The 24,133-nt window shown below is 42.6% G+C and overlaps 1 protein-coding gene across 4 annotated transcripts in view; it reads left to right on the top strand.

The window, feature by feature from the left end:
* MCTP2 (multiple C2 and transmembrane domain containing 2) overlaps positions 1–24,133 on the top strand; it is a 195,426-nt gene that overhangs the window by 122,496 nt on the left and 48,797 nt on the right. For all 4 annotated transcript variants that reach the window (XM_074354330.1, XM_074354328.1, XM_074354329.1 and 1 more), the window contains 3 exons: positions 1,643–1,744; positions 3,122–3,196; positions 4,840–4,959. In XM_074354330.1, the coding sequence (XP_074210431.1) occupies positions 1,643–1,744; positions 3,122–3,196; positions 4,840–4,959 (297 nt within the window). The remainder of the gene's footprint in view (positions 1–1,642; positions 1,745–3,121; positions 3,197–4,839; positions 4,960–24,133) is intronic.

Here is a 24,133-nt window from a genome sequence, read left to right as displayed (position 1 = left end):
TTTTTGTATTTATTTCTTTCAACTTTAACACCCGCAATTTATTAAGTGAGACAGTGGACAAAAGAGGAAGCTCAGAATCCTGTTTGGACACCGTTTAGGAAGGAAGCCGGGTCTTTATGGGGCACCCCTTCCTCTTAGCCACCGGCCAGGAAACCCATCTTTCTGTTGAAAACCTATTCAGTCTGAGAGGTGGGGTGACTTCGGGAAGGAAGGTGACCTCTCCCTTGTAAAGTGGAACGGCTCTGTTTCCCCCCATGACTTACTCAGCTCATTTCCAGCACTGTTTAGAAGAACACTTGTGCTGAGTGCTTGTTAGTGACAGCAGCAGTCATTTAAAAGATGGCTCAAATTTCCCCTGCTGTTTCAAACCCCTGATCGTTACAAACCCAAACAGATTTTGGTCAGCTCACGTTTTGCTGTGCCCTTTTGGAGTTAACAGATAGGCTTCTGACAAGCCAGAGGTTTAAAAACACACATATATCTACTACTGTGTGTGAGATAAACATGGCTGCTGACAAATCTAGAAAGAAAATGCCTTCATGAGTGCCAAGTCATTTTTGAAATGATACAGGGGAAGTTTCTCTTCAGTGCCTTGCATGCTGGGGTCCACAGCTAGATTGGGATACAGAACCGATGTGGTGTGCTGGCTGAGAGAGGCTATCAGAGAAACTTGTTCGTTTTGAATGTTTTTGGATTTTGACCTCAACTTTAGTTGTGCTGATGTATTTAATTTGCACTGCTCCATGGCTGTGAAATACTGGTCATTTTTTTTAAACTGGTGCCTTTATTTATTTCTTTTAAAAAAAAATTTAAATTTTCTTTTAAGGTGGGTAGAGCTGATTAGGTTTATTTATTTATTTTTGAAGGAGGTACTGGGGATTGAACCCAGGACCTTGTGTATGCTAAGCATGTGCCCCACCAGTTGAGCTATACCCTCCCCACCCCATTTCTTAAAAATATTTCAGTAATCTTTGCATTTTGAAATAATTCTTGATTGACAGAAAAATTACAAAGATGATACTGAATTCCCATATGCCCTCACCTAATTTCCCCTAATATTAAGCATCTTACATTTCCGTGGCACGTTTGTTGAAACTAAACAAACTGGCATTGTACATTCCTAGTACCTAAACTAAGGTCTTTATTTGAATTTCATCGTTTTTCCACTAATGCCCTGTTTCTGCTCCAGGATCCAACCCAAGGTAACACAGTGCATTTAGTCCTCTTATCTCCCTAGTCTTCTGGCTTGTGATAGTTTCCAAGTTTTTCCTTTTTCCCATGACCTTGGCCATCTTGAGTGGTACTAGCCAAAAATTTTGTAGATTGTTCATCTTTTTTTTAATAAGTAAAAATGCATAACCTCTGGGATTTTTGAAAGAAAGCCCATGCAGTCTTGGTAATCATTTGCACCACTGATTTTCCATCCACATACCAGTTTCAGCCTGGTAATTATTACTTTATCTTCTTATCAGTTATACCAGCAGTCTAGCCTTAAAAGTTGATTTATGATTTAATATGTTTATGGTTTAATATTTGCTTGATATTGGCTTCATCTGCGTGTGGATTCTGCATTCTCAGCTTTGTCAGTTCGTTCAGTTTTAACCCCATGGGAAGTTTCTATTTTACCTCTTGTCTGTGGCAGATTCGAGATGGACAAACCAACTGTTATGTATTGAAGAATAAAGATTTAGAACAAGCTTTTAAAGGAGTTATTTACCTGGAAATGGACGTCATATATAATCCGGTAAGTCGAACTGGAGGTACCTCCCAGTTTCTCTGTACGTAAACTAAAAGGTGACCAGCCTGGAGAGACTCAAGTCAGTGCAAAATGCTTCAGGATTTTTGCAGCTAGAGAGAAAACAGTTTTAACACTTCACCAAAGACCAGACTGGACAGTCTGTATTAATCCTGTTAAACCAGTAGAATGGATGGTGTGTAATTCTCAATAAAATGTTAAGGAAAAACAACAATGACAACAAAAAGTAAGGGGGGCAATTTTTTCAGCTTTATTACCTTTAATCTTTTTCCAAGGCAACCATTGGCTGTTGGACAGAAATATTTTCCAGCCTCTGACATGTTATTTAATTATTACAGTAGGTGTCCTGCTGTCCAGCATTGTCAAGACAAGTAGCTTTTCAATTAAAAACTACAATTAAAGGAGGAATTTTTAAATATATGTTTACTTGCCAACTTTAAGAACACAGAACAATCCGAGTGTGGAAGTCCTCCACATTTATTTTTCCATAAAATCATTTTATTAACAGCAGTATCTTTTTAGTGACTGACCTTCATCCAGGCTTTCCAGAGCAACATCCATTTCAGGTCTTTTGATCTATGCTTGTATTTCAGTGATTTCTAGAATAATTAATTAAAATGTAGGATTACGACAAGGGGAATGAACAGATCTGGGACACCTGTGCTCACCAGAATAAAACAGGCGATGAAGGGTGAACACTTGTACGTGCGGTATAAACATAGGTGCAACTGGAGTTTTAGTGGGGAAAGCCTTAAATTAAAATGTTAGTTAAGTAATGTTCTCTTTGTCCATCTGACGTAGAGAAGGACTTGAAATTCATTTTTTGAGGTTTTCCTCAGTATAATGATTTAGACCAACTAGCAAATCTCTCTGACCCTCAGTTTATTCCCTATTAGCGGGCTAAAATCAGACCAAAAGGACGCATTTACTTATTTTTCTGGATCATTGATAGGAAATGGGATTCTCAGTGGGAAAGAGGTTTTTATAGCCAGAATTTCACATGCAGGGTGTTACTGGCAAAAGCGTAGTTTCAAAACCTTGATGGGAATGAAGGGAATTTAGAGGCTCTGGTTTGAGAACTTTAGGAGCCCAATCTCTGCAGTGGTTTAGAATCCATCTATTGATCTGCAAAGTGGAAACGACCCTCTGGTGTCTCCTGTATCCCTTCTGACCCCCTGAAGTGATGTCCATGAAATGAGCCCCTGGGAACCCCATGTAGAGCCCCGGGGATCCCCCTCGTCCTTGCTCCCCGCCGGAGCCCTTGCTGTCAGGAGCTCTTGGTTTCCAGGGCTTCTCGGTCATTAGAAAAAGAGGAGGATGAAATCCATTGCAATGCCGCCCTTTATAACACTAATGTCTTTCTAGGTCAAAGCGAGCCTTAGGACCTTTACTCCCAGAGAAAAGCGCTTGGTTGAAGACAGCCGAAAGCTGTCCAAAAAGGTGGGTGGGTGCAGAAAACGGCTTTGTTGGTTCCCGCAGCATCCAGCACCCGTGTCACTTGTCCTGCCTTCTTTGCGTCTCTCCCTCCTTCTCCATCTGCCTCCCTCCCTTGTCCCCTCCTCTCTCTCCCTTTCTCTCCCCACCCATCGCTGAACAAGGACTCCCATAGGCTCAGGAAGAAGGGAAAGACTTAAATCTATGGGGTGAAGCAGAAGATGTCAGCCCTCCGTTCATACCCTAACCATTCTGGAGACAAAAATGCCTGGCTTCAAGCCTCTCTAAACGTCTCTCGAAGGTTCTTGCCCCTCCTCCCATCCTTTAATCACGGGTATTTCAGTCTCCAGTCTTGGAAGCTGCAGGGAAGTATCCTGCCCGTGGGCTCCATGAAATCAGCCCAATGGCTCTTTAGAGACTTCCCGCCTTGGCCGCACCCACGGCCGTTCCCACCTCTTCCATGTTGCCTGCATCTGGACTATGCTGGCCGTTTACCTCCCGCTGCATGAACTCTCACTGCCTCTGCCTGTGGCCCTCCGTTCCTCCCTCAGCAGTTCAACTGCAAGTAAAGACCGGGGACCCACCCCGGGAGAGGAAATTTTACAATTTTTTTTTTAACTCCGACCTTTGCAGTTCTTTTCAGGGCCCCTCCCTGTCCTCGTCAGACACAGTTCAGGATTTCACTCTGGACCGTTGGTCCCTCCCTGGCTGTGTCACAGAGAACAAAGTGTCCCCTGCTAAAAGTGTTTATTGCCTCCCCCACTTCCTGTGGGGCGAGCAGCTGTGGGTTACAGAAAGCAAGTCAAATAGAAGGGCATCTTATCATCCTTTTGTGTCCCATGAGCTTCTGGACACACTTGGGAAAGGCCTTCAACACCGCCCAAGTGTTTGGCTTTGGTCTGCCCTGACACTGAGTGCGATGTTTATTTTGTGGAATCTGAGCACACGTCCTTCTTATAATTATTATCATTATTGCCCTTGGCCCTGTTGGCTTGAAAGTTAAAACCTGAGTTGAGGTAGGTGGAGGAACCGCTTTGCAAACAAACTGAAACGGATCTACCTCCAGCTGGCAGAAAAGGCATTTCCTTTGCCAAACAGGACCTCCCTCTTTGTGTGTGTGTGTTGGGCTGGAGGGGTGGGGTTTGGGCTCTGATCACACCAGGGGATTTGGGACCGGGGCCCTGGGATATGTTAGGATTCTCCCCAAATGTCTCTTACCACTAGGTGTCCCCCAATTATCATAAAGTTGAAAAGCTTTGCTTAATATGCAAATACTTAAAAAGTCACTTAGTACATGGCAGGCACTGTTCTGAGCCCTTTGATTCTCTCCACAGTCAACAAGGTGCATAGCCACGTCCACCCCATAGCATAAGAGAGAGTAAGAAACCGGCCCAAGGTCACAGAGTGAGGAGGTGCGGGGACTGGATTCCCTTCCCAGAGCTGTACTTTCCTATAGAAACGTATATGATCATATTGTAAAAAGAACTTTGAAAAAGTATTAGGGCTCTTCCTTTCCATTATTTTTTTAATTAGCAGGTATATATGTATATATACACATAATATAATTCAGATGACCACGCTGCCTGATCTACAGAGAATATTCGGAGTACTTAAACCTAGTTCCCTGTTTTTCACCCTTTTTTCATCAGATCTTATCAAGGGATGTAGACCGGGTGAAAAGAATCACCATGGCGATTTGGAACACGGTCCAGTTCCTTAAAAGCTGCTTCCAGTGGGAGTCCACGTTGAGAAGCGCAGTAGCATTCGTGGTGAGCTTCATTTTTATGTTCAGATTATTGACTCTGAGTCCCAGAGCCAAATGCAGTTGAGATGGGTTTTATTTTACTTCCATGAAGTAGAAAGATGCACACTCAGCGTAGCTGAAGTTTACACCTGTAAGGAAACTTAAAAAAAAAAAAAATGGTATCCATTCATCTTTCTAAAATGTATGACAGTGTAGGTGGTTAGAGGATGCCTCAGCAGGTGTCTTTCTAAAACCATGTTTGTCAGATTTACCCTTGGAAATTCCTTAAATTACCTGAGTCTTACTCATATATTATCTACTGGAGGGGTTAAGGGAGCTCCTGTCCCATGTGTTTTTAAATGTTTCTGTGCTGGTTATTATAACCATTTGTATAGTCCCCACAATGTGTTTGTCTTTTCCTGTGCCCATGAACGCTAGTGTTTTTTTTTTTTTTTTGAAAAATGACAGTTGAAAAGTCACATGACTAAATTAAGACTAAAATGCTCTATGTTTTAAATAAATCATTGACAAACTTGGATATTGAAAAAGAAACATTTATTCATGTCAAGCCTCTGGAGACGTAACTGATGAGTGCACGTTACAAGTGACTTAGCACCACGAGGGAGCACCTCTGATGTCTGTGAAGTGCACTCAGTCTCTCTGATGACACTGGTCCTTGCTGATGTGCAGAATAACATTACAGAAGCTCAGAGCTGCAGGAGACCTGAAAACCACCTCAGTCAGCCACTGAGCGTCCAGGAATCTTGTAAGGACCTGGAAGCGCAGTGTCCTCACTTTGCATCCCCGGGCCTTCTCCCTCATCTGTAAAGGGACTTGTCACGGATCAGATTGGTAGTGTCAGACGTGTGGGGAGACACCAAGTCACTCCACTGCTAATCTTGTGCATTTGGTATTATGCCATTCCTTTCTGTCCCATGCAGAGATCGCAGTAGGATCCATGTGTGAGTGGTCCGGTCGTGATCACAGTTCTTCTGCCCACCAAGCATATCCTCATCAGAAAAAATCAGCCCCAGATATTGGTGGGTTCTGGGTCACTCCCACCCTAACTAGGCAAGCAGCATACCAGTTCCCTAAGAGGTTTTCTCTTTGCTGTTGGAGAACATTCTGTTTGGGCCCCTCGGCGTTCGTTTTTCACGGCTTAAGGAGGCGAAGGCCTATGGTGGTTGCAGCCGTGGCCTTTCATAGACTTTTTCTTTGGTTTGAAGTTGCTAAAACAATCAGCCTTGATCACAACATTTATTAGGATTTTATTAAATCTGTGTCTGTCTTGGACTTGGCGTTTATTCCTCTGCCTCCCTTCCTTACATTTCTCCTTGGTGGGGGGCTGCGTGGGTCGGGTTCCTCTTCAGCCTCCCTGCCTCCGTTTCCCAGCAGAATTCTCTTTAGAAGCTTGCCAGGGAACGTTCTATGTGATTCTGGGCAAAAGAGGCAGGTCAGCAGGATTGGTGGTTTCTTGCAGTCGGCATCCCGGGCCAGCCCTTTCCAGGAGCGAAGGTTTTCCTCTTTCTTGAGCTTCGTGTCTGGCACCGTGATTTTTAGAAAAACAAGAGCTCTGTTGCCCTGGATTGTGTAAGGGACTGACAGAAATGATTAATGGGCCGCTGGCCTGATCTGAAGAAAGATTAGAACAAATGAATAGAAATAGGTTGCTTTATGGGGGGTACTTCTCAGTGGGGAGGGAGCCTTGGCGGTGGGACCCCTTCTGCCTGGTACCCTGAGTGTCCTCTCCTAGCTGAGCCCTCTGCCAGGCTGGCTGCCAGATGCATGGGGTCCTTTCACATCTCTGAGGCCCTCAGAACGAAAGATAAAGAGGGGGCTTTCCCGGCTGGTTTGCCGAAATACAATTTTGCAAGGATTCATGGGAGGCCCCTCTGTCTCAGTGGATGGGGGACATTTTCCACTGGACGTCACTGAAAAAATGCGAAGTCAGTGATTGAGAAGTGGTCCACGCACCAGCTCTGTCTCTGGATTGTCCTGAAGGGCCTGAAATAGTCAGCTTCCCTCAAAACGGTTAGTTTTCCGTTCCCACTTAAATCTCTCCTTCTGAATGATTATCTCATGGTGACTTCAACCAGCCATAGTGGGGCTCAGCGATACCGCCGATGCAGAAAGGCAGACATCTCCTCTCCCTAAGCTGGCTATGTGTCATTCTGTTAGAGAGTGTTTTTGTTGCTACTATCATGTTGGTCATTGCATAACTGTCTCTGCTCTTTATGTGGGAACATATGAAAAAAGTGCATTATTAGGATAAAATTAAAAAAAATTTATTTCAGTCTCCCTATGTCTTTAAAGAAGATCATGGGTAACCTTTAAACCTTCCTATTTTTTGGAAAACATTTCGCTGTCATGGATTTTGCTTACAGACTCAGGCTCGCTGCTTGTGGAGCATCGATGGGTGATTCCACGCTGGGGGCTGCCACTCGCGGTGTCCCTGACTCCATAGGACTCCTTTAAGGGTTGTCCTTCTGTAAACTGTTGGATCCTCAGGTGACTGGGGCCAGAGAGGGAGGACAGGAGGCTGTGGTGCTGAGAGCCAGCTCCTCTCCCTTGCTTGCTCTTGAGAACACCACATTTGTCCTTTGTGACACTGCCGTTTCCTGCGATCTGCTGCGGGCAGAGTTCTGCTCCTGGTCTTCATCCATCCACGTGGCACTTTGCTCTTATTTCACCTCCCTGTCTTGGCATCACAGGGATGGACCAATTCTGTGCTGATCTGAAAGCAAAGTCTTAAGCCAAGGATTTATTAAACAGTAGGACTGCATTTGAAGACCTTTCTGTAGCAGAAGTCAGGTTAAGTGCTCTTTGAGGGTTCGCCGCACAGGGGTGGAAAGAACCATTTCGGCTGAACCAACCTCTGTCGGGGCTTCCCCTCCCCCTCGAGGTGCAGCACCACGAGCCAAGGGCAGGACTCGAGGGCTTTGTTTTCACTTCTGTTTTGTCAGGTAGCAGAAGGTTGCCGATTAACATCATGTCAGTGTCTCTCTTTTCAGATGATACAGAGCATGACTGTTACGGAATTGTGTTTAGATTCTGGCTGTTAATTTTAAGACTTGATGAAAGCACACCGTACACTTTCTAAGGATGACTCCGGATGTGTGTGTGTGACCATGTCCTATCTTGCTGAAAGCAGGAGTTAAAGCAGAGCACCCTGTTAAGACCCAGGTCCACGCGGTGTCCAGTCCAAGCGGATGGACAGACAGGAGAACGTGTGTCTTGTTAAACTGTCTGAGCAGCAGTCTCCCTTGCCAGGGGACTCACCCGCTCTCCACTTACTTGGGTGATCGTGTTCCCAACACTAAGAGAAGAAAGTTGTCTTTAATTCTCTAACACCTGCTGTGTGAATGTTACTGTGTACTGTTTAATACATTGTTATAGTAAGAGATTAAGTGTGGGCTTTTTCAGAGTGGGCAAACCATTCCAAATCATGCTTGTCCGGGCTCAGTTTTTTTGTTAGGATGATGGTAGAGAACCTTGCTCACTGCTTCTTTTGAGTCTTTTTCTCTTTCCTCTAAGCTTTCTTGATATTTTTTCTGCCATGGTGTTTTCTGAGCTTTACTTGTTTGAAGTTAAAGAGAATTGTGCTTTTTTTCACTCAAAAATTCCCATTCTTGGTTTTCCAATTGAAAGACGATTAATATGAGATGTCAGTCTATTGACAGAGGTCAAGTGTAGCTAAAATATGCCAAGAAGAAGCACGTCTGGATATTTCCCTATGAATAGATTTGTGAATATACAGGGCACGTTATATACATGCCCGTGGTCAGTCCCAGTCACAAGCTTTGAACTCTAGAGATAACAGCTTGCGTTGTTCCAGTGCGTACTGTGTGTCAGGTTCTGCTCTAAGCATGCTATAAATGTTAATTCATTTAGTTCTCACAACAACCTGCTGATGTGGGTGACAATTTCAGTTTCGCCTTCTCGTTACAGATGAGAAAAATGGCCCTATAGGGGTTAAATAAACTGTCAGAGATTATATGCTTTAAAGAGGCAAAGCTGAGACCTAAACCCAGACCATCAGGATTTAGAGCCTGTGCGTTTAACCATTGGGCTGCACTGCCTCTCGCTGAGGCCCGGGATGCAGTGACTGTGGTCCTTGTATTTAGATAGGTGGTAACAACTCTGGGGACAACCTAGGAGTCGTTTCAGGTGTGTATTTAGATGTTATGAATGAGAGTTGAGTGTATTCCAAGACGCTTTGGGAGAAAGCAACTCTCATCACATGGGTGGGAATAATTCTCAGACATAGTCATTATAGTCACAAAAAAATGGAGCTGAAATTAAAGAAATGAACGAAAGGTGGAAATGTCTGTAGCATCTTTGGGGAACAGCCCAGACCGTGGGAATCACAGGCGTATGACAGCCTTGGAATTTAGCTTGATGATCTGGAAAACCTCAGTGCTTGTTGGTTCTAGGCTGAGCCCCAGGTTGAAGTCTGAGTTATCTTTTCCTACTTTGGGGGGTGGGGAGCTCTTAGATGATGTAAAAGGGCTTCCAAGGAGAGAGTGAGGAGGGGAAGCAGCTAAAAGGAAGGGGCCATGGAAGGAATCTGTACGTTTCAGATTTTCTTCAAGAATTCCAGTTCGTTCAAAATAAGGGCTAGTGGTAGAAAAGAGTAGCTGTCTACACGAATGCACTGCTACAAAATGTTTTAAAACAGTATCTTCCAGAAAGATAGGCCCATATTTCTAGTGTGGGAAGGGGTGCCATATTGTATATTCCCGTGTCTCAGTGTAAATACATTATTTGATAATAGTTAAGATAAAATGGTTTTCCAAGGGTGATTTTTGCATTGTGAAGTTTGTATTGTAGAACCAATCATCTGTATAAGGTTTTCTGGGGTTTTTTTTTCTTGGGTATTTATATTTTACAAACCCCAATGTCGTCTGTAGAAAGACTTAAAGCTATATTATGGTATAGTGCATTGTTTCATATAGCAAAAAACATTTGCTTGACAGATGGCGTCATCAGAAGATTATTTTCAATAGCAAAGGTCTCCCAATGCCCTAAAAAAAAAAAAAAGGATTGCGTTTATGTAGTTTTGTTTTTCCACCAGTCTTTCAGGCACACACCTATTGCATCAAAGGAGGAGAGTTGGTCGGGCACTGATGGATTCCTTACTTATTAAATTTTTACTTGGATCTTTGATGTTAAAAAGCAATCTCAGTCTACCATATGTCAATGGGTATCTTCATAAACTATGCTTTTAACATCTGTGCCCTTTTTTCTGATATTTTTGTTTGTAAGAAAATGAAGAATTTATTCTTCATCATGGACAGGACCTGCATTTGGATACATAATTTAAAGCATCCATCAACCTTCCCCCTCCCCAATAAGATCAAAAGACAGTTCTCCACTTTTCTTAGTGATACCTCATATTTAATATATACAGAATGCTTTGCTTTTAGAAAGCCTGTAATTTTGAGGAATGTGAAATGATTTCACATCAGACTTAAAAACAATAACAAAATGTTGGCCACTATATATAAAAATAGATTTAAAAAAAAGTTTCTGCTGTATAGCACAGGGAACTATATTCAATATCTTGTAATATCCTTTAATGAAAAAGAATATGAAAACGAATATATGTGTGGATATGCATGACTGGGACATTGTGCGGTATGCCAGAAACTGACACATTGTAACTGACGGTACTTCAGTTAAAACAACAACAGTAACAACACAGACCCTTCCATCACACATGCGTGTGTGTATCCATACACAAGACGCAGAGGAAATTAGGAAAGCAAAAAGCTTTTCTCTTGAACATTTGTTGAGAACAGTTCAGTGAAAATTTCCTACGGGACCTTGCAGAGTGCCTCTGTTCCTGGTCCCTTCTGTAGCCCACAGGACACATATTGAACTTTGTTTGGTACAGATGAAAACTACAGTGGACATTCTGTTTTCTGATCCGGCTATTAAAATAGTGCTGGTCAGTTGTGTTCTTGATGCTTTAGATGTTTATGTGTTAACTGTGTTTAGAAGATTTTTCTTAAGTTCCAGCTCCAATGTATTCACAACTAAATGCACTGCGTTTGATTAAACTTTTGGTGGCTGTTTCCACATCCACTAGAAGTCACAATCGGATGTACAAAGCACCCACTGGTTTGGTGAGTGTTCATGCAATTGCAGCTCGGAGATTAAATATATTCCCTTAAAGCTGAAAAAAAATCCACAGTTCCAATTACCATTTTGTCTGAAGGAGAAAGTTTTTTAATACATCTTAAAGCATAAATGTATATACTTCTATATAAAGATGTATAAATATATTATATAAAATGCTTAAAATATTTGCCAGTTTATTATTTGTTTTATTTATCATTTATCTGATGATTTCCCAAATCTTCCTTTTCACAGAAGACTACCTACTATACTTTCAAAAATACTTTAAGGTTCTTTTCCAGCATTTTTTTTTTCATAAGAACAATCCATTATTGCACATTGTGATTATAATTTTTTACAACATAATTGCACCTTCTATTGACAGCTTCTCAGGCATTAACTAATTATACCATTTAATAAAATTACGGTAATTGCATTAAAAGATTATCTGTTGAAAATTTAAAAGGACACTCTTAGCTCTTTTAGCATATTTTCATGTTTATATTTTCAACTTTATAATTGAATTGCACTTCCAGACAGAGTCATAGCTACGCTGAATGAAAACAGGTGGTATTTTGGAGCGTCCCAATTTTGACGAGTAAGCATTAGATCTTCTTTTTTTTTCTTTTTTTTTTCTTTTTTTAAAAATCCTAGAACAGCATACATTGCCAAGCCTCACCCGGCCCCGTGAGATAAGAAGAGAATAGTTCTGCTGGGTCCAGGCCCGGGATGGGGATTGTCTGTCACCACCCACCACCTTGCCTGAGCTTCTGTCGGGATGCACTTACAAGCATGTGTTTTTCTGCCTTCTGTGGATGTTCTGGTTAAGAGCCATTGTCTTTCACAGACTGCAGAGAACCCAGTCTAGTTTGCTCTGCTGTCCACAGGTATCCTTCTGTGAATTTGAACTTCATCTCAACTTTAGGACCTAAAGTCTCAGAGAAAGGAAAGACTTCAGAGATCATGTCACTCCTTGACCCCTCTGAGCTCCACCACCTCCTTCAGGCTTGCCCCTCTCCCTCCCTCCCTCCCTGTCCACAACCACTGTTTGGCCAGTGTCTCGAACACTTGTTAGATACTGAGATGCAAAGGTGACATTTCCGCCTCTCCTCCTGCGCTCTTTTCTTCTCTCTCTTCCTTCATCCCCCTTCCTTCCCTCTTTCCCTCCTCCTCGCCCCATCTCCCAGCCTCGCCCCAGCACCCTCTCTACCTCCTTTGCTGCCCCCCTCATCTTCTCCCCAAGCTTCCCTCCCCCAGCCTCCTTTTACATTTAAAATCAAAAATAACCTTTTAATTATTATAGCACCCCGTAAGAAAAAAATGAATTTGCCCTTTGGAGATCTAAGCATGGAAATACTTTTAACCTGTGAAATGAGCTACACCTGTGGGTGGGAGTTATTCTCTGATGTAACCGCTGGGAGATGATGGTGTTGCTCTTCTAACTCAGAGAGGGGCCTCACTGAAGTGGGTGTTTGCGCACGCGCACACACACGGTTGCTGTTTCATTTCACAGGGTGTGTTATGTGAGGACTTGTGGAGGACCTGCTGGAGGACAGGGTAGAAACACACGCCGCTGTATTCTGTGCCGTGTGATGAGTGTCCGAGAGTCAGCTGTTTCTAGGGCAGATGGATGTGCTTGGAACCAAAGAATGCCAAAGCACATGGTTCTATCTTGAATGCTGTGATAGTGCTTTTCATGTTTGACCTAATAAATTAAGTTCTTTATGTCAAAAAATAGGAGGGATTTGATTTCAGTGACCTAATAACGTCAGGTGCACGTCCTAGGCTAAAACACCATTCAGTGTAACGTCACTGTAAGATTGAAGCATCATTTTAGGACATGGTGAGCTGCAGAATGGATGGAATGACAAAGTCCTAGTCTTTGATCTATATGTCCTTACTGCTTACGATGGGGCTGAATACACTGCAGACCATCTGTTACCAGACACCGCTTCTGTATTATCACAACTCCTCCTCTGACCACAGCAGCCTGTGGCCCCACCAGAGGGTACGGTTCAGAGATGACCGAACAGCTCCATCGTCATCTTTGCCGATGTGTGTTTTCCCAGCTTTCTCTGGACCCTGCCCACCCAGAGGGCAGTGCCAAATGCCCAAAAGACGGTCAGCAGCAGGAGAATTAGGGGAGGAGGATGGAAGATGGCGAATCTAACCCCGATCAACTGCCCTTGGATCTGGAGGGATTTTATTTTTGATTCTTAACGGAGCTGGGGACTTCCCCATCCCTCCAATCTGTGTATATGACACCTGGATGTGTAAACATTTTGTATGATGCCAAAATGGAAAGGAGTATTTAGAAATAAAAGAGGTCAGGGGAGGGAGGGAGAACCAGAGAGCTGGTGTGTGTGGGAACAGGTACAACCTGCTTCCCGCTTTGGTTTTGACCTGTTGGAGCACCGTGCTCAGCCCTGATACGTCTGGCTAATTTGAGAGTGCCGTATTTTGCGGTCCGAGCTTCGTCATTTGTTTGGAAGCTGTCATTTTTATTAGTCTCTCTGGCCGATCCCTGGGGCTCCCCATCAGGTGGCGCGTGCTCTCCGTCGTCTGGCTGCGCTTGGCAAGCCGCGGGCCCTTTGATTGCTGTGTGACGCGGGCATGCTGGCTGGGCAGCCTATAATTAGACCCACCACAGGTGACAGTTACAAGAGAGCCTGGTAATCATTCTAGCCGCCCGATCTGATGTTTACGGAGAGAGACCGTCTTTGTGGTCTGGTTAGGGTTTACCGTGCCGTACTGTACTTTTGCCATTTGATTGATGATTTACAAAGGTGTGTTTTGCTGCCTCTCCTCTTAGCTTGGGCTTGTGTCATGGGCTTTTTTTGTTGTTTAAACTGAAGTACAGTCACTTACAGTGTGTCAATTTCTGGTATACAGCACGATGTCTCAGTCAGTGTCACAGGCTTTTTAAATAACAGAGCTAATTTGTGGGTGAGAGGGTTATTTTCATTGGACTGATATTCTAACTCCCACTTTTATCAAAAAAATAGGAAGACAGATCAAAAAGCCAATTCATTATGTCATCGTCTAAACCATGTCCTTGTACAATGTTTACTGACTGTTCTCATCTCTCCAGGATTTTCTTACAACCCAAATCCATATTTTTTGGCCCTTTCAAATGACTTTTCCATTTCTGGCCAAGCTTTCTAAAATTTTTTTGTTTCAGCTCATTGCCAGGGACACTTCATTCTGCCAAGGAAAAAAAAAAGACACTTCTTAGCTCAACTGGTGTTAAGATGAGACCCCCATGGCCACAGCTTTAAGTCTGGAGAAGCATGGAACTATAGATTGTTAAATCAGGGCGTCTTCCGTGTTTATTCATAGGGGAAGGAACTGAAGGCTTCAGTAAAGTGATTTTCCTTGTGGCCTGTTAGAACAGAGAATTCTCAGCTCTTAGACCATTTTTTACGGCATGTGGCTTTTGTGATCAATTGCAATTATAGTTTTAGTTCACAAATATGAACTGCATCTACACAGTGTCCATGGATTATGGTTATTAAAATTTTTTAAAGCACACTTTTCTGCAAGTCTTATGTCTGGAGAGTTGCTACTCAGAGGGGTCAGATGCCCCAGAGTAATGTTCCTTTTTGTGAGTCCGTCTGACCTTTTTCTTATGGGGATGAATCTTCCTTATCGAGATGTCCTGGAGTCAGTGATGAAGATGATGGTCTGAGAATGCTGATGGTAATCTGCGCTTGTGTGTTCTGGTTTCAGTTTTGACTCCTGCCATTAAACTTGTTCTTACTTTCTTGGGCTACAATAACATGTTGAGTGAAATATTGTCTTACATTTGTCTTTTGTTTAAAGAGCCACAGAATACTAAGGATGAATTTGCTGGTTGCAACATTTCATCCGCTCTGGTATAAGCCGGGGACAGGCGGTTATAAACTTTACTGTCAACTATTCCATAGCAAAAGCACCTTTCCTTGGAAAGCACTCTAGGCCTCAGATTTTTAGTAAGGAAATTTCTGTAGACTCATTTCTCCTCCGAACTCTGCTCTGCAGAATAAGGAAAATGTGATGTTGTGTTTGGCAGTTAAAAAATTAGCTGCCTGTGGCCTCAGTCGCCTGCACCTCTTTCAGTAAATTTTAGTTTGTACTTCATTGGTGATTTTTGAAACTTTTATTAATGTACATATTTCACAAGAAAAAGAATTCATTTCCTGGGAACTTAGTACATGCGGTTACACACATGCAGGGACACACACATTGGGGGCGGGGTGTGATGGGAAGAGGAGGAGGAAGAGAAAAAGAAAGAATAGCAAACAGCCTGACCATTGTTGTTTCCTTAAACATCGTCCTGCAGGTGGCGACAGAAACTCATAAATGATAAAAATCCCACGATAAACTTCTGTGCACTGTTTCTTGGGTATTTCAATTTTAGTAATTTATTTTTAATTTGATACAATTGTCTACAAGCAGAAATCATTATATTAGGAAAAAAATCACATTTTCATGTTGTTAATTTCCTCTGTTTTTTAATAATGATGTTCTCAGATACTCTATAGCGTGTTCATCTTTATGCACAAGAGATAAGATCTAGATTTTGGCTGAGTTGGTACAGATTTTGTATGGCAGATAACCATTTTAAGCCTGCTTTTACAAAAATTTTACTTTTCTTAACCCATAGCTAAAATTTGATGCCTGTGCATCAAAGGTTTATAAAGTCCTTTGCTATCGAATATTAAGTTGCGCAGGTAGAGCTGTGTGTGCGTGTGTGTGTGCGCGCCTGTGTGTCAGTATCAAATCAGTTGCTTTCATTTCCTTCCCTAGCTAATTGTTGCAGGTTAGTTTTAATCTGAGTGGAATCGCAAATTCTTTGAATGCTATTTCACCTAGCAGTAAAAACACAACATAAACCGTTTCTTTTAAAAAACATTAGAAATTGCATAGTGGATATGGTGACATTTTTCCGCTTATTTTTGTGACTTCATTTTGGACACTAGGCATGGCTCGAGCAAAGTTAAAGCATTCCGTAGCCCCTTCCTGCCTGCTGGTTAAGGTTCAAAAGTTCTTAAATTGCTATTTGTGACTATATATTTTCATTTACCATTTCTCTTACGTTTGGGTTTGAAAATGCAAATTCTGAAGTGATTAGCTTAAACATAAAGCTAATTTTCAGCTCTTTTTTTTTTTTCCTTGTAGTCTCATTTAAAAAACCTTTGCAGTGCACATTTTCAAGGGTAGCTGCCTGGATTCTAAGTAAATGTAATTATTTTGGTTTAAATGCTTTCAGCTTTAGATGTGGAGTGTCCTCGGCAGACAACTGTGATGTTCTTGAGCAAATTATGTGAAATTGAATCTTTGTCTCTCTTCTGAACGTTTCGCTGAGTCTCGTGGTGAAGTTCAAACCTATGAGGTCTTGTGTACCGTACCTTCAGATAGAGAATTTCTTACAATAGAAGAGGGGGAGAAAGAGAAGAGAAAAGAAACCATCTAGCCTTCTTATATTCTTTTTCAATTGTGATTCCAACTACTCATGAGAGGGGAGAGTGGAAAACATGTGAGACCCTCGGAAAACCTATATTGCTGCCTTCATATAAAGAATTTTCAGTTCTCTGCTGTTCACAGCGGACCAAAATCTAATCCATTAAAAAAAAAAAATACATGGTAGTAAGCACTTCTTGAAAATGTTTATAATAAATGGTAAAAGCCAGCTTCCACTGTGAGATTAGCAGTTGGAACAGGATGTGTTCATCAGGAAATAGGTGATTGCTGGACCAGTGTCCCACCGCATGACCCACAGGACAGATGAAGATTTAAAAGCTCGCGGTGCAAGGAGTTGATTTGGTTCCCCCCCTTTGCTTTCTTGTGCATATTGCAGTGTTGTTTCTCGCTCGCGGTGCTTTTCTCGGTGGATCTATTATGAAGTTCATTTTATAGACAAAAAGCAGGCGTTGCTTTGGAGGGTGACCCCCCCCTCCACACACACACCTCATGCTCATCGATGACCTATTCGCATTAATGGAACCAATTCACTTTTACAGAACGGACTCTGTAGCTTTAAAAAATAATAAGAGAATTGTGAAAGACGATTTTCCAGGAGTCTGGGCTCCCCCTCCACCTGCCCCCATCTTAAAGATACAGGAAGCAGTGCTGTGGATTCTGGTGATTTTCCTGCTTTTGGCTTGATTGCAGTCCAGTGTCAGAGCTAGTGGACAGGAGAGCTCATGAATAATGCCTTCTAGGTGGACGATACCTATGGTAACACAGGCACGGTGACTAAGAGATCAAATACACCGGCTAAAAAGCCTTAGGGAAGCATTATGTGTCTGAGGTCTGATCTATTGTCTGGGAGGTCGGAGAGTGTTAATGCACTCGGCAAAGATTACACTCCCCTCTAATTGCTCCAGCACTTCCTTAAAGGATTTAAACAGTCAGGAAAGGTGATGCTCCTTGTCAATTTTTGTCTTCTGCCTGCAGTGGAAGTTTATCTGTCTTTCCGCGGAGACCACTAGATCAAGTCGCCCCGCCAGTGTCAAAGGCATAAACTCTGAATTAAGAGGGAAAGCAAAGAGAGGCGTTATTTACGGCTCCATTATTACTTGCTCTTTAAATGCTTTGCATTCCATTTCTGGTGTTTACATTGTGAAAACGACCGCATAGCCGTGCTCGCAAAGTGGGGCAAGGATGAAAGAAGTCCAGAGCTTCTCTCTGACTTTTGTTCAGATTTATTTTCGTAATCTTGTCTCAGTGCCATAAGGGCCAGTGTGGCATTTTGCATTTAGGTTATTTCGGTTAAAGGCATAGAAAAGAGTGAACTTTACCATTTCCTCTGTGCTGTTTCCCCCAACACACACACACACACACACACACACACACACACACACACACACACACACACACACACACACACACACACACACACACACACACACACACACACACACACACACACACACACACACACACACACACACACACACACACACACCCTGTTCTGAAATGTTTATCCTAAATTAGGCACGTCCAAGACTGACTCACACGTAGGGCCTGATAACTTTGTCCAGACCATCCTTGTAAATTTCAAATGTTGTGCAAACAACATGTTTAAAAATCTCTCCTGTCTGCATTAGAGAATGCTTACTCATTCCTGTGTGTCCGGAAGCTGAGATAATAGTTTTGTCAGACTCTGTACCTCTTACGTTGTTTTGATTATAACTCAGTATTTCCTAAATGTCACTGAAAAGCTTAAAAGAAGCTTTTAGGTTGTTTAGAAAATACAGGAGATTTGTATGTTGGCGATACCACGTTGCACTCCGTAAATTCAGTGTCTGCATTGCCATTGGAGTGGGGAGGGCCCGCCTGCGTTTCACCCTGAGTGTTTTCTACCCCCTGTGCACAGTTACATCTCTGAGAGGTAAGGACTCTTCCTAGATCAGTTCAAATTGCTAATATATGTGGCCTAGAGCCTGCAATGTAACATTTATGTTGTCTCCAAAGGGAACTTGAGAGGATTCCCTGTAATTCAAGATGGTAGTCTGAATGATGGGTGTAGATGGAATTTTTTTTCTTTTTAAGAAATCCTTGTTTGTCCCGTGGGATTTTCACGCCTTTTGGCTGACGGCACTGTATTTTACTCATGCTGTATAAAGCTGTCAGTGCGCGCATCATGTGTGTGTCCTGAAGACCGAGCAGATGACGAGAAGGATTGCTGGAGGGGGAAAACCACATTTGAATCAACATCTTCAGAAGAGAATCTCGCTGGTGTCTCCCATTTCCTGCTTCTGCGTGGACCGTCCCTCACACTTCTTCCTCTTGTACGTTCCCTCGCACTGTTGGTAGATTACACTGAATGTTTCATCTGTATATAAAAATTAAAAATTCAAACAAAAATCTGGCCCACATGAAGAACAGGCCCTTTGGGCATATGGTTCATTATGCATATTCGTTTAATTACTAAAACACTTGGGACGGCTTTCCTGCCCTAGCTTTCAACTTGCAAAGTTGGATCTCTCCTATTGCACGGAAAATGTAGCACAGAATTCTGTTCTGGGGCGGGGGGGGGAGAAAGGAAAAGGGGGGAATAAAAAGAGTCTTTGAAGAAATTATCAGAATTCACCAAAAGGAGGTACAATTCTCAGTATGAAACCAATCGCCATTGGAACCTCTCTCCTCTTTTTCTCTCCCTTTTGGTCTCTTTCTCCCTCAGATTTCTGCCACTGCCCCCGAAGGCTGGTTTTACTGTGGTTAGTTTATACGATCAGGAACAGGACAGGAATGTGAGACTGAGGCTTTGGGTTTCCAGCACGTTCCCTCTGAGCGACTCAGGTCTCACGATGAAGCTGTCTAAGTTTTATTGGTTAGAAAGGCAGGGCTATGAAAGTGTGGCTTTAATTGATTTTTCAGGGCAAACAGGTGGTGATGGTTTAGACCTGCCCTAGCCTCCGTGCCACTCCTAATTTGAAGCTGCACGTATAATAGCTTTATTAAAATAAACAACCTCCTGGCTTTGCTTTTACTTGCACATCTGCCTCTTGGATGTTAAAGGGCCTTTTAGAATATTTTCATTCACTGCTCAAGCGGATCTGATCCTTAAAAAAAAACCTGAGGAATATTTTATTTTCTGTGTCATCAAACTTACTATTTCTTTGCTTGAAATGAAAGACATTAAAATTCAAACAGCATCTTTAAATAGGATCATTGTTTCAGGAGTTTTTGTTTTTGCTGTTGTTTGGGGCACATTTATTTACATGATGGAACAGATTTTAAACGTAACAGGCCAAAAATTGAATTTGTACTTGCTGGGTTTTGATTTCAACAATTGCTTGAGTGAGCAAATGATTGCTTCAGTGTGAGTGTGTGACTCCCCGCGCGTGTGTGTGTGCCCGCGCGCACGTGCGTGCACATACATGCTCAAAGACCGTATTTTGGGTTTCTTCCCAGTTTATAGTGATGTCTCAGGATTGTCAGAAAACTGCTTGGATTCCTCCTGATCCAAATAAATTCAGGGCTCCTAAAAGCATTTTTAAGGGAAAGGAAGATCCAAACCTTGGCATCATTTTTGGTTTTAATGACAAGTACGCGTGGCTCTGATACAAGCACAATTTTCTTTTCGATTAAGTCAATAGGTAGTCTCTCCGAGTAATGGGAGACCGTCCAAGACGTCCTTGATATGATTCTCCAAGGAATTGTACTTTGCTGTATATAAATAGCATTGCTCCCTAATCGCTCTTGGAGGGTTCCCGAATTAAGACACCTCAGTCTGTTTTAAGCACATTGAGCATGTACAGAGCTATTGCAGGCTTAATGTGAACGTACTGCAACGTTACCTCTTTTAGTGCCTGGAAGCAGGCTGCGAGTGGAGTGACTTAACACAGTGAGCTGCTTTATTTGATCACTGCACTAGTGCTAATTAGATACACTTGCTTTATTACCCAGAGCATTTCTTCCTGTATTCATTCTGATCCAATCTTTCCATGATCGTGAAGGAGTAAGTAAGACTTACTTACTCCTACTTACACTTAAGTGTAAGTTTTTAGTCAGCATTGCAGCCTGATTTCACGTGACGAAAGTCAGAGAACACGTTTAGAGGATGCTTTGTCCTCGTAGAGTTCAGTTAGGGCCCCGTCGGATTTCTGGCACGGAGGGTGCCTGCGGTGCCAACAATTATGCTTCTGAAATGAGTGAGACACTTATGGGTACCTTTAATGGAATTTTTTTCTTGACCTCCTTGAGACACCCAGCTTTATGGGGAATACATAAATATGTGAGGGTTCCCCCCTTTCCTTTAATCGGAGCAGATAATTTGCTGATGGCTTTGAAAGATGTATTTACCAAAATCAGACTTTCAACTGCTCGATTACTGCTTCCGCAGAAATGCATAATGAGAAATTTATTGTCTGGTTCTAGACCTGAAATTATGATCATTGTGGGGGAAAAAGCCAGTGGTTGCAGCGCATTACAGGCTTGCTGTCTTTCATTTAGTTCAGTGCTTTTCTGCTTTTTTAAACTAGCTGTGTGCCTTTCTGAGTGTTGCAGGGATCTTTATGGGGTCAGAGGTGATGGGCTGACTTGTTTCCATTTATACAGAATTATCAAGAAATATAAAGGCTGGTCGCATGATCCAGACATTAATGTGATAGGATTTTAATAAATGATTTGTAGCTAAAAGAGGGGAAAATGGTGTATTTTGTAAGAAATGTTTGCATAAGCACAGGTTAGAAGCATTCTTTTTGCTTTTAAAAAATCCCGTTATACAGTCAACAGGGCAAATAAATATCAGCAAAAACTCCCTGTCTCAAAAAATACAGTCTAAAACTCTTCAATTTATATTTAATATTAGTGTTACATGGACTCTTTATGTAGAGACTGCCTCTGAAATCGGAATGGAGTAAGCTACATTCTTGGTGGAAACGTTCAGTGTAGTGTTATCGTGACATTGGCGGTTTGAAAATGACTCACGTTTATTCAAAAAGTTACAGAGGCTAATAAAAGCAAGGAATACATAATCCAGGTATCTTTCTGCAGAAGTGTCGTAATAAACTGCCCGTTGTGATCATTCTCACCCAAACTAGAACTAGTTGATGGAGTTTTATGTCTAAGAGAAAAGGCAAGACACCCAGTTTGATTTTTCTCCCAGAGAACTGACCGGATCATTCCATGCCTTACAGAAATCGTCAAAGTCAGTGCCGATAAGCACCAGAAATGGTCTATCCCAACGCCTAAGGAAAATAGATAGTTAATGAAAGTTTTGGTCAACCCTCTGTATACCGCAGCAACCAGAGCATGAAGCACAAGTGGAAATGCAAAGGTTTTATTTGAGGACAGGGGAGAAAAGTGAGGTCTGAGCAGGAAAGGACATTTCAGTCCTGAGCCCACTCCGGGCTGAAATTCACCGAAGCCACTCTTCCATGATCGGTGTTCTTTCCCCCTTACCTCCTTCCTGGAGGAGACTGAGGTGGGAAGAACAGATCTCTTCCTAGACCCACGGGTGCCTCCCAAAGGTGTAGCACTGGTGGGCTGGTCAGTCCAGATAGTCTTTCACAAGTTCCTGAGGTGTGTTTTTACCTCTTTTACGTTACACTACTTCATTGATTTTCTGTTGCTCTTGTAGCAAGCTACTACACATGTAAGGGGCATAAGACATACTGTCTTGGGGTTCTGGAGGCCGGGAGTCTACCACAGGTCTCACTGGGCTAAAATCAAGGTGTTGGAGAGGCTGTGTTCCATTGCAGGAAGAATATGTTTCCTTTCCTTTTCCAGCTTCTAGGGTTTGCCCACGTGCCTTGGCTCCTGGCCCTTCGTCCGTCTTCAGACCCAGCAAGGGCACATGTTGAGTCCTCGTGTGGCATCACTCTGACCTTGCTTCTGCCCTCACGTCTTTTCCTGAATTTCTTTTTCTGCTTCCATCTTCTGGTTTCAAAGACCCTCTAATTATGACATTAGACTCAACCAGATAATCCATGATGATCTCCCTGTGTTGTTTTTTTTTTTATCAAAGAGTAGTCAGTTTACAATGTTGTGTTAATTTCTGGTGTACAGCATAGTGATAACCACACACACACACACACACACATATTCTTTTTCATTCTAAGCTATTACAAGGTATTGGGTGTAGTTCCCTGTGCTGTACAGCAGGACCTTGTTGTTTATTTGATGTATAGAGCTTAGTATCTGCAAATACTGTCTCTATGTAAAGATTAGCAACCTTAACTCCATCTGTAACCTTAATTCCCCTTTGCAATGTGACATATTCGCAGGTTCTGGGAACAGGACATGGACATCTTTGGGGTACCATCATTCTGCCTGCCACGACCAGGCTTGTTATTCCTGTCTTCCATTCACATTGCTTTCTGATGGTTGAGAATTTCTGAAGCAAGTGCAAGATCCTTGCATAGAAATTAATTTAGTGAGAAGCATCCGTTTGGGAGGAGTGGGGAAGAGGTTATAGACTGTGGACATTGTAACCTGAGAATGGCTGCGGGGGACTACAGTTACAAATAGAGCGAAGTCACGTGTTATTAGTAACTTGAAAGATTGTTGGTATTTGGGTTGCTTCAGCTGCTTCCCCTGTGGCTGCTGGTGTGTGGATGGAGGGTTGGATGTCTGGGAGGAAGCGATGTCCCCGTCCACACAGCAGATCTTGCATGTCAGAACCCCCGTGGGGAGAGGAAGGGATAGGCTAGTTCTAGAGGGCAACCAAAACGGGTAAAGGGACAAGGAGTGACTTGAAGTTTTGTCCAGGACTCAGGAGTAATTCCTAGTAAGTGGCTGAGTATGACTGGGCATAAGATCACAGTATTTCCCCAATTGGTTCCCCACAGTTAATCAAAATCCAGGCCATGTTTAGAGAGTCAACAAGCCTATCTTCTCTCTAAATCATCCCTCAGCATCCCAGAGAAAAGTGATCTTGCCCTTGTGCCTGGGTTACTGCTGTTTCCTGCTAAAATTGTTCTCACTTTCTCATTTCCTTAATCTGTTCCCATAACTGAGAGTTCTTTGCTACTGGAATTCTCGATCTAGTTAAATATCTGGTCCTATGATTATTCTTCTCTTAAAAAAATCCATAAATGTCTTCCCATTTCATTTACGATCACATCTTCAGCTTCCTACCTGACATACAGGTCTTTCCACTAACTGGCCTCCGTCTCCCGCCCCCACCCCATCGGTCTGTGATCCCGCCCCATTTGAATGCTTTACCATCTCCAGGCGTTTAAAAAAAAAAAAAATCACTGTCATCTCTTCGTCTTCTACTTTCTTTCTCCTAAACTGAGTCTAATCTAAGCATCAAGCCAGAAACAAAGTCATAACTGAGTAAATGTCTTCTCTTGAACCAATGGATGGCCTGAGTGCTTTTCTACAGAAAAAAAATTGGCAAAGGAGAGCCCAGCACACCTTATCTTTCCCGTGGTTCTCTTCTGTGTACATCACCATCCTTTGACTTGGACACACAGCTGTGTATCCACTTTGAGAAGAAGCAGGGTGGTGACGATGACTCTTCAATTTCATCATTGCGTTTAGTCCTCTCCATGGTCCTTGAGGCTGAAATTACCATTCTCTTTTTAAAGATGAAAAATGTTAGGTCATGTGTCCAAGGGCACACAGCTAGCAGAGGGAGAGCC

The sequence above is a fragment of the Camelus bactrianus genome, chromosome 27 (assembly GCF_048773025.1).
Source record: "Camelus bactrianus isolate YW-2024 breed Bactrian camel chromosome 27, ASM4877302v1, whole genome shotgun sequence".
Lineage (NCBI taxonomy): Eukaryota > Metazoa > Chordata > Mammalia > Artiodactyla > Camelidae > Camelus > Camelus bactrianus.
This window is presented reverse-complemented; position numbering and strand designations above follow the sequence as displayed.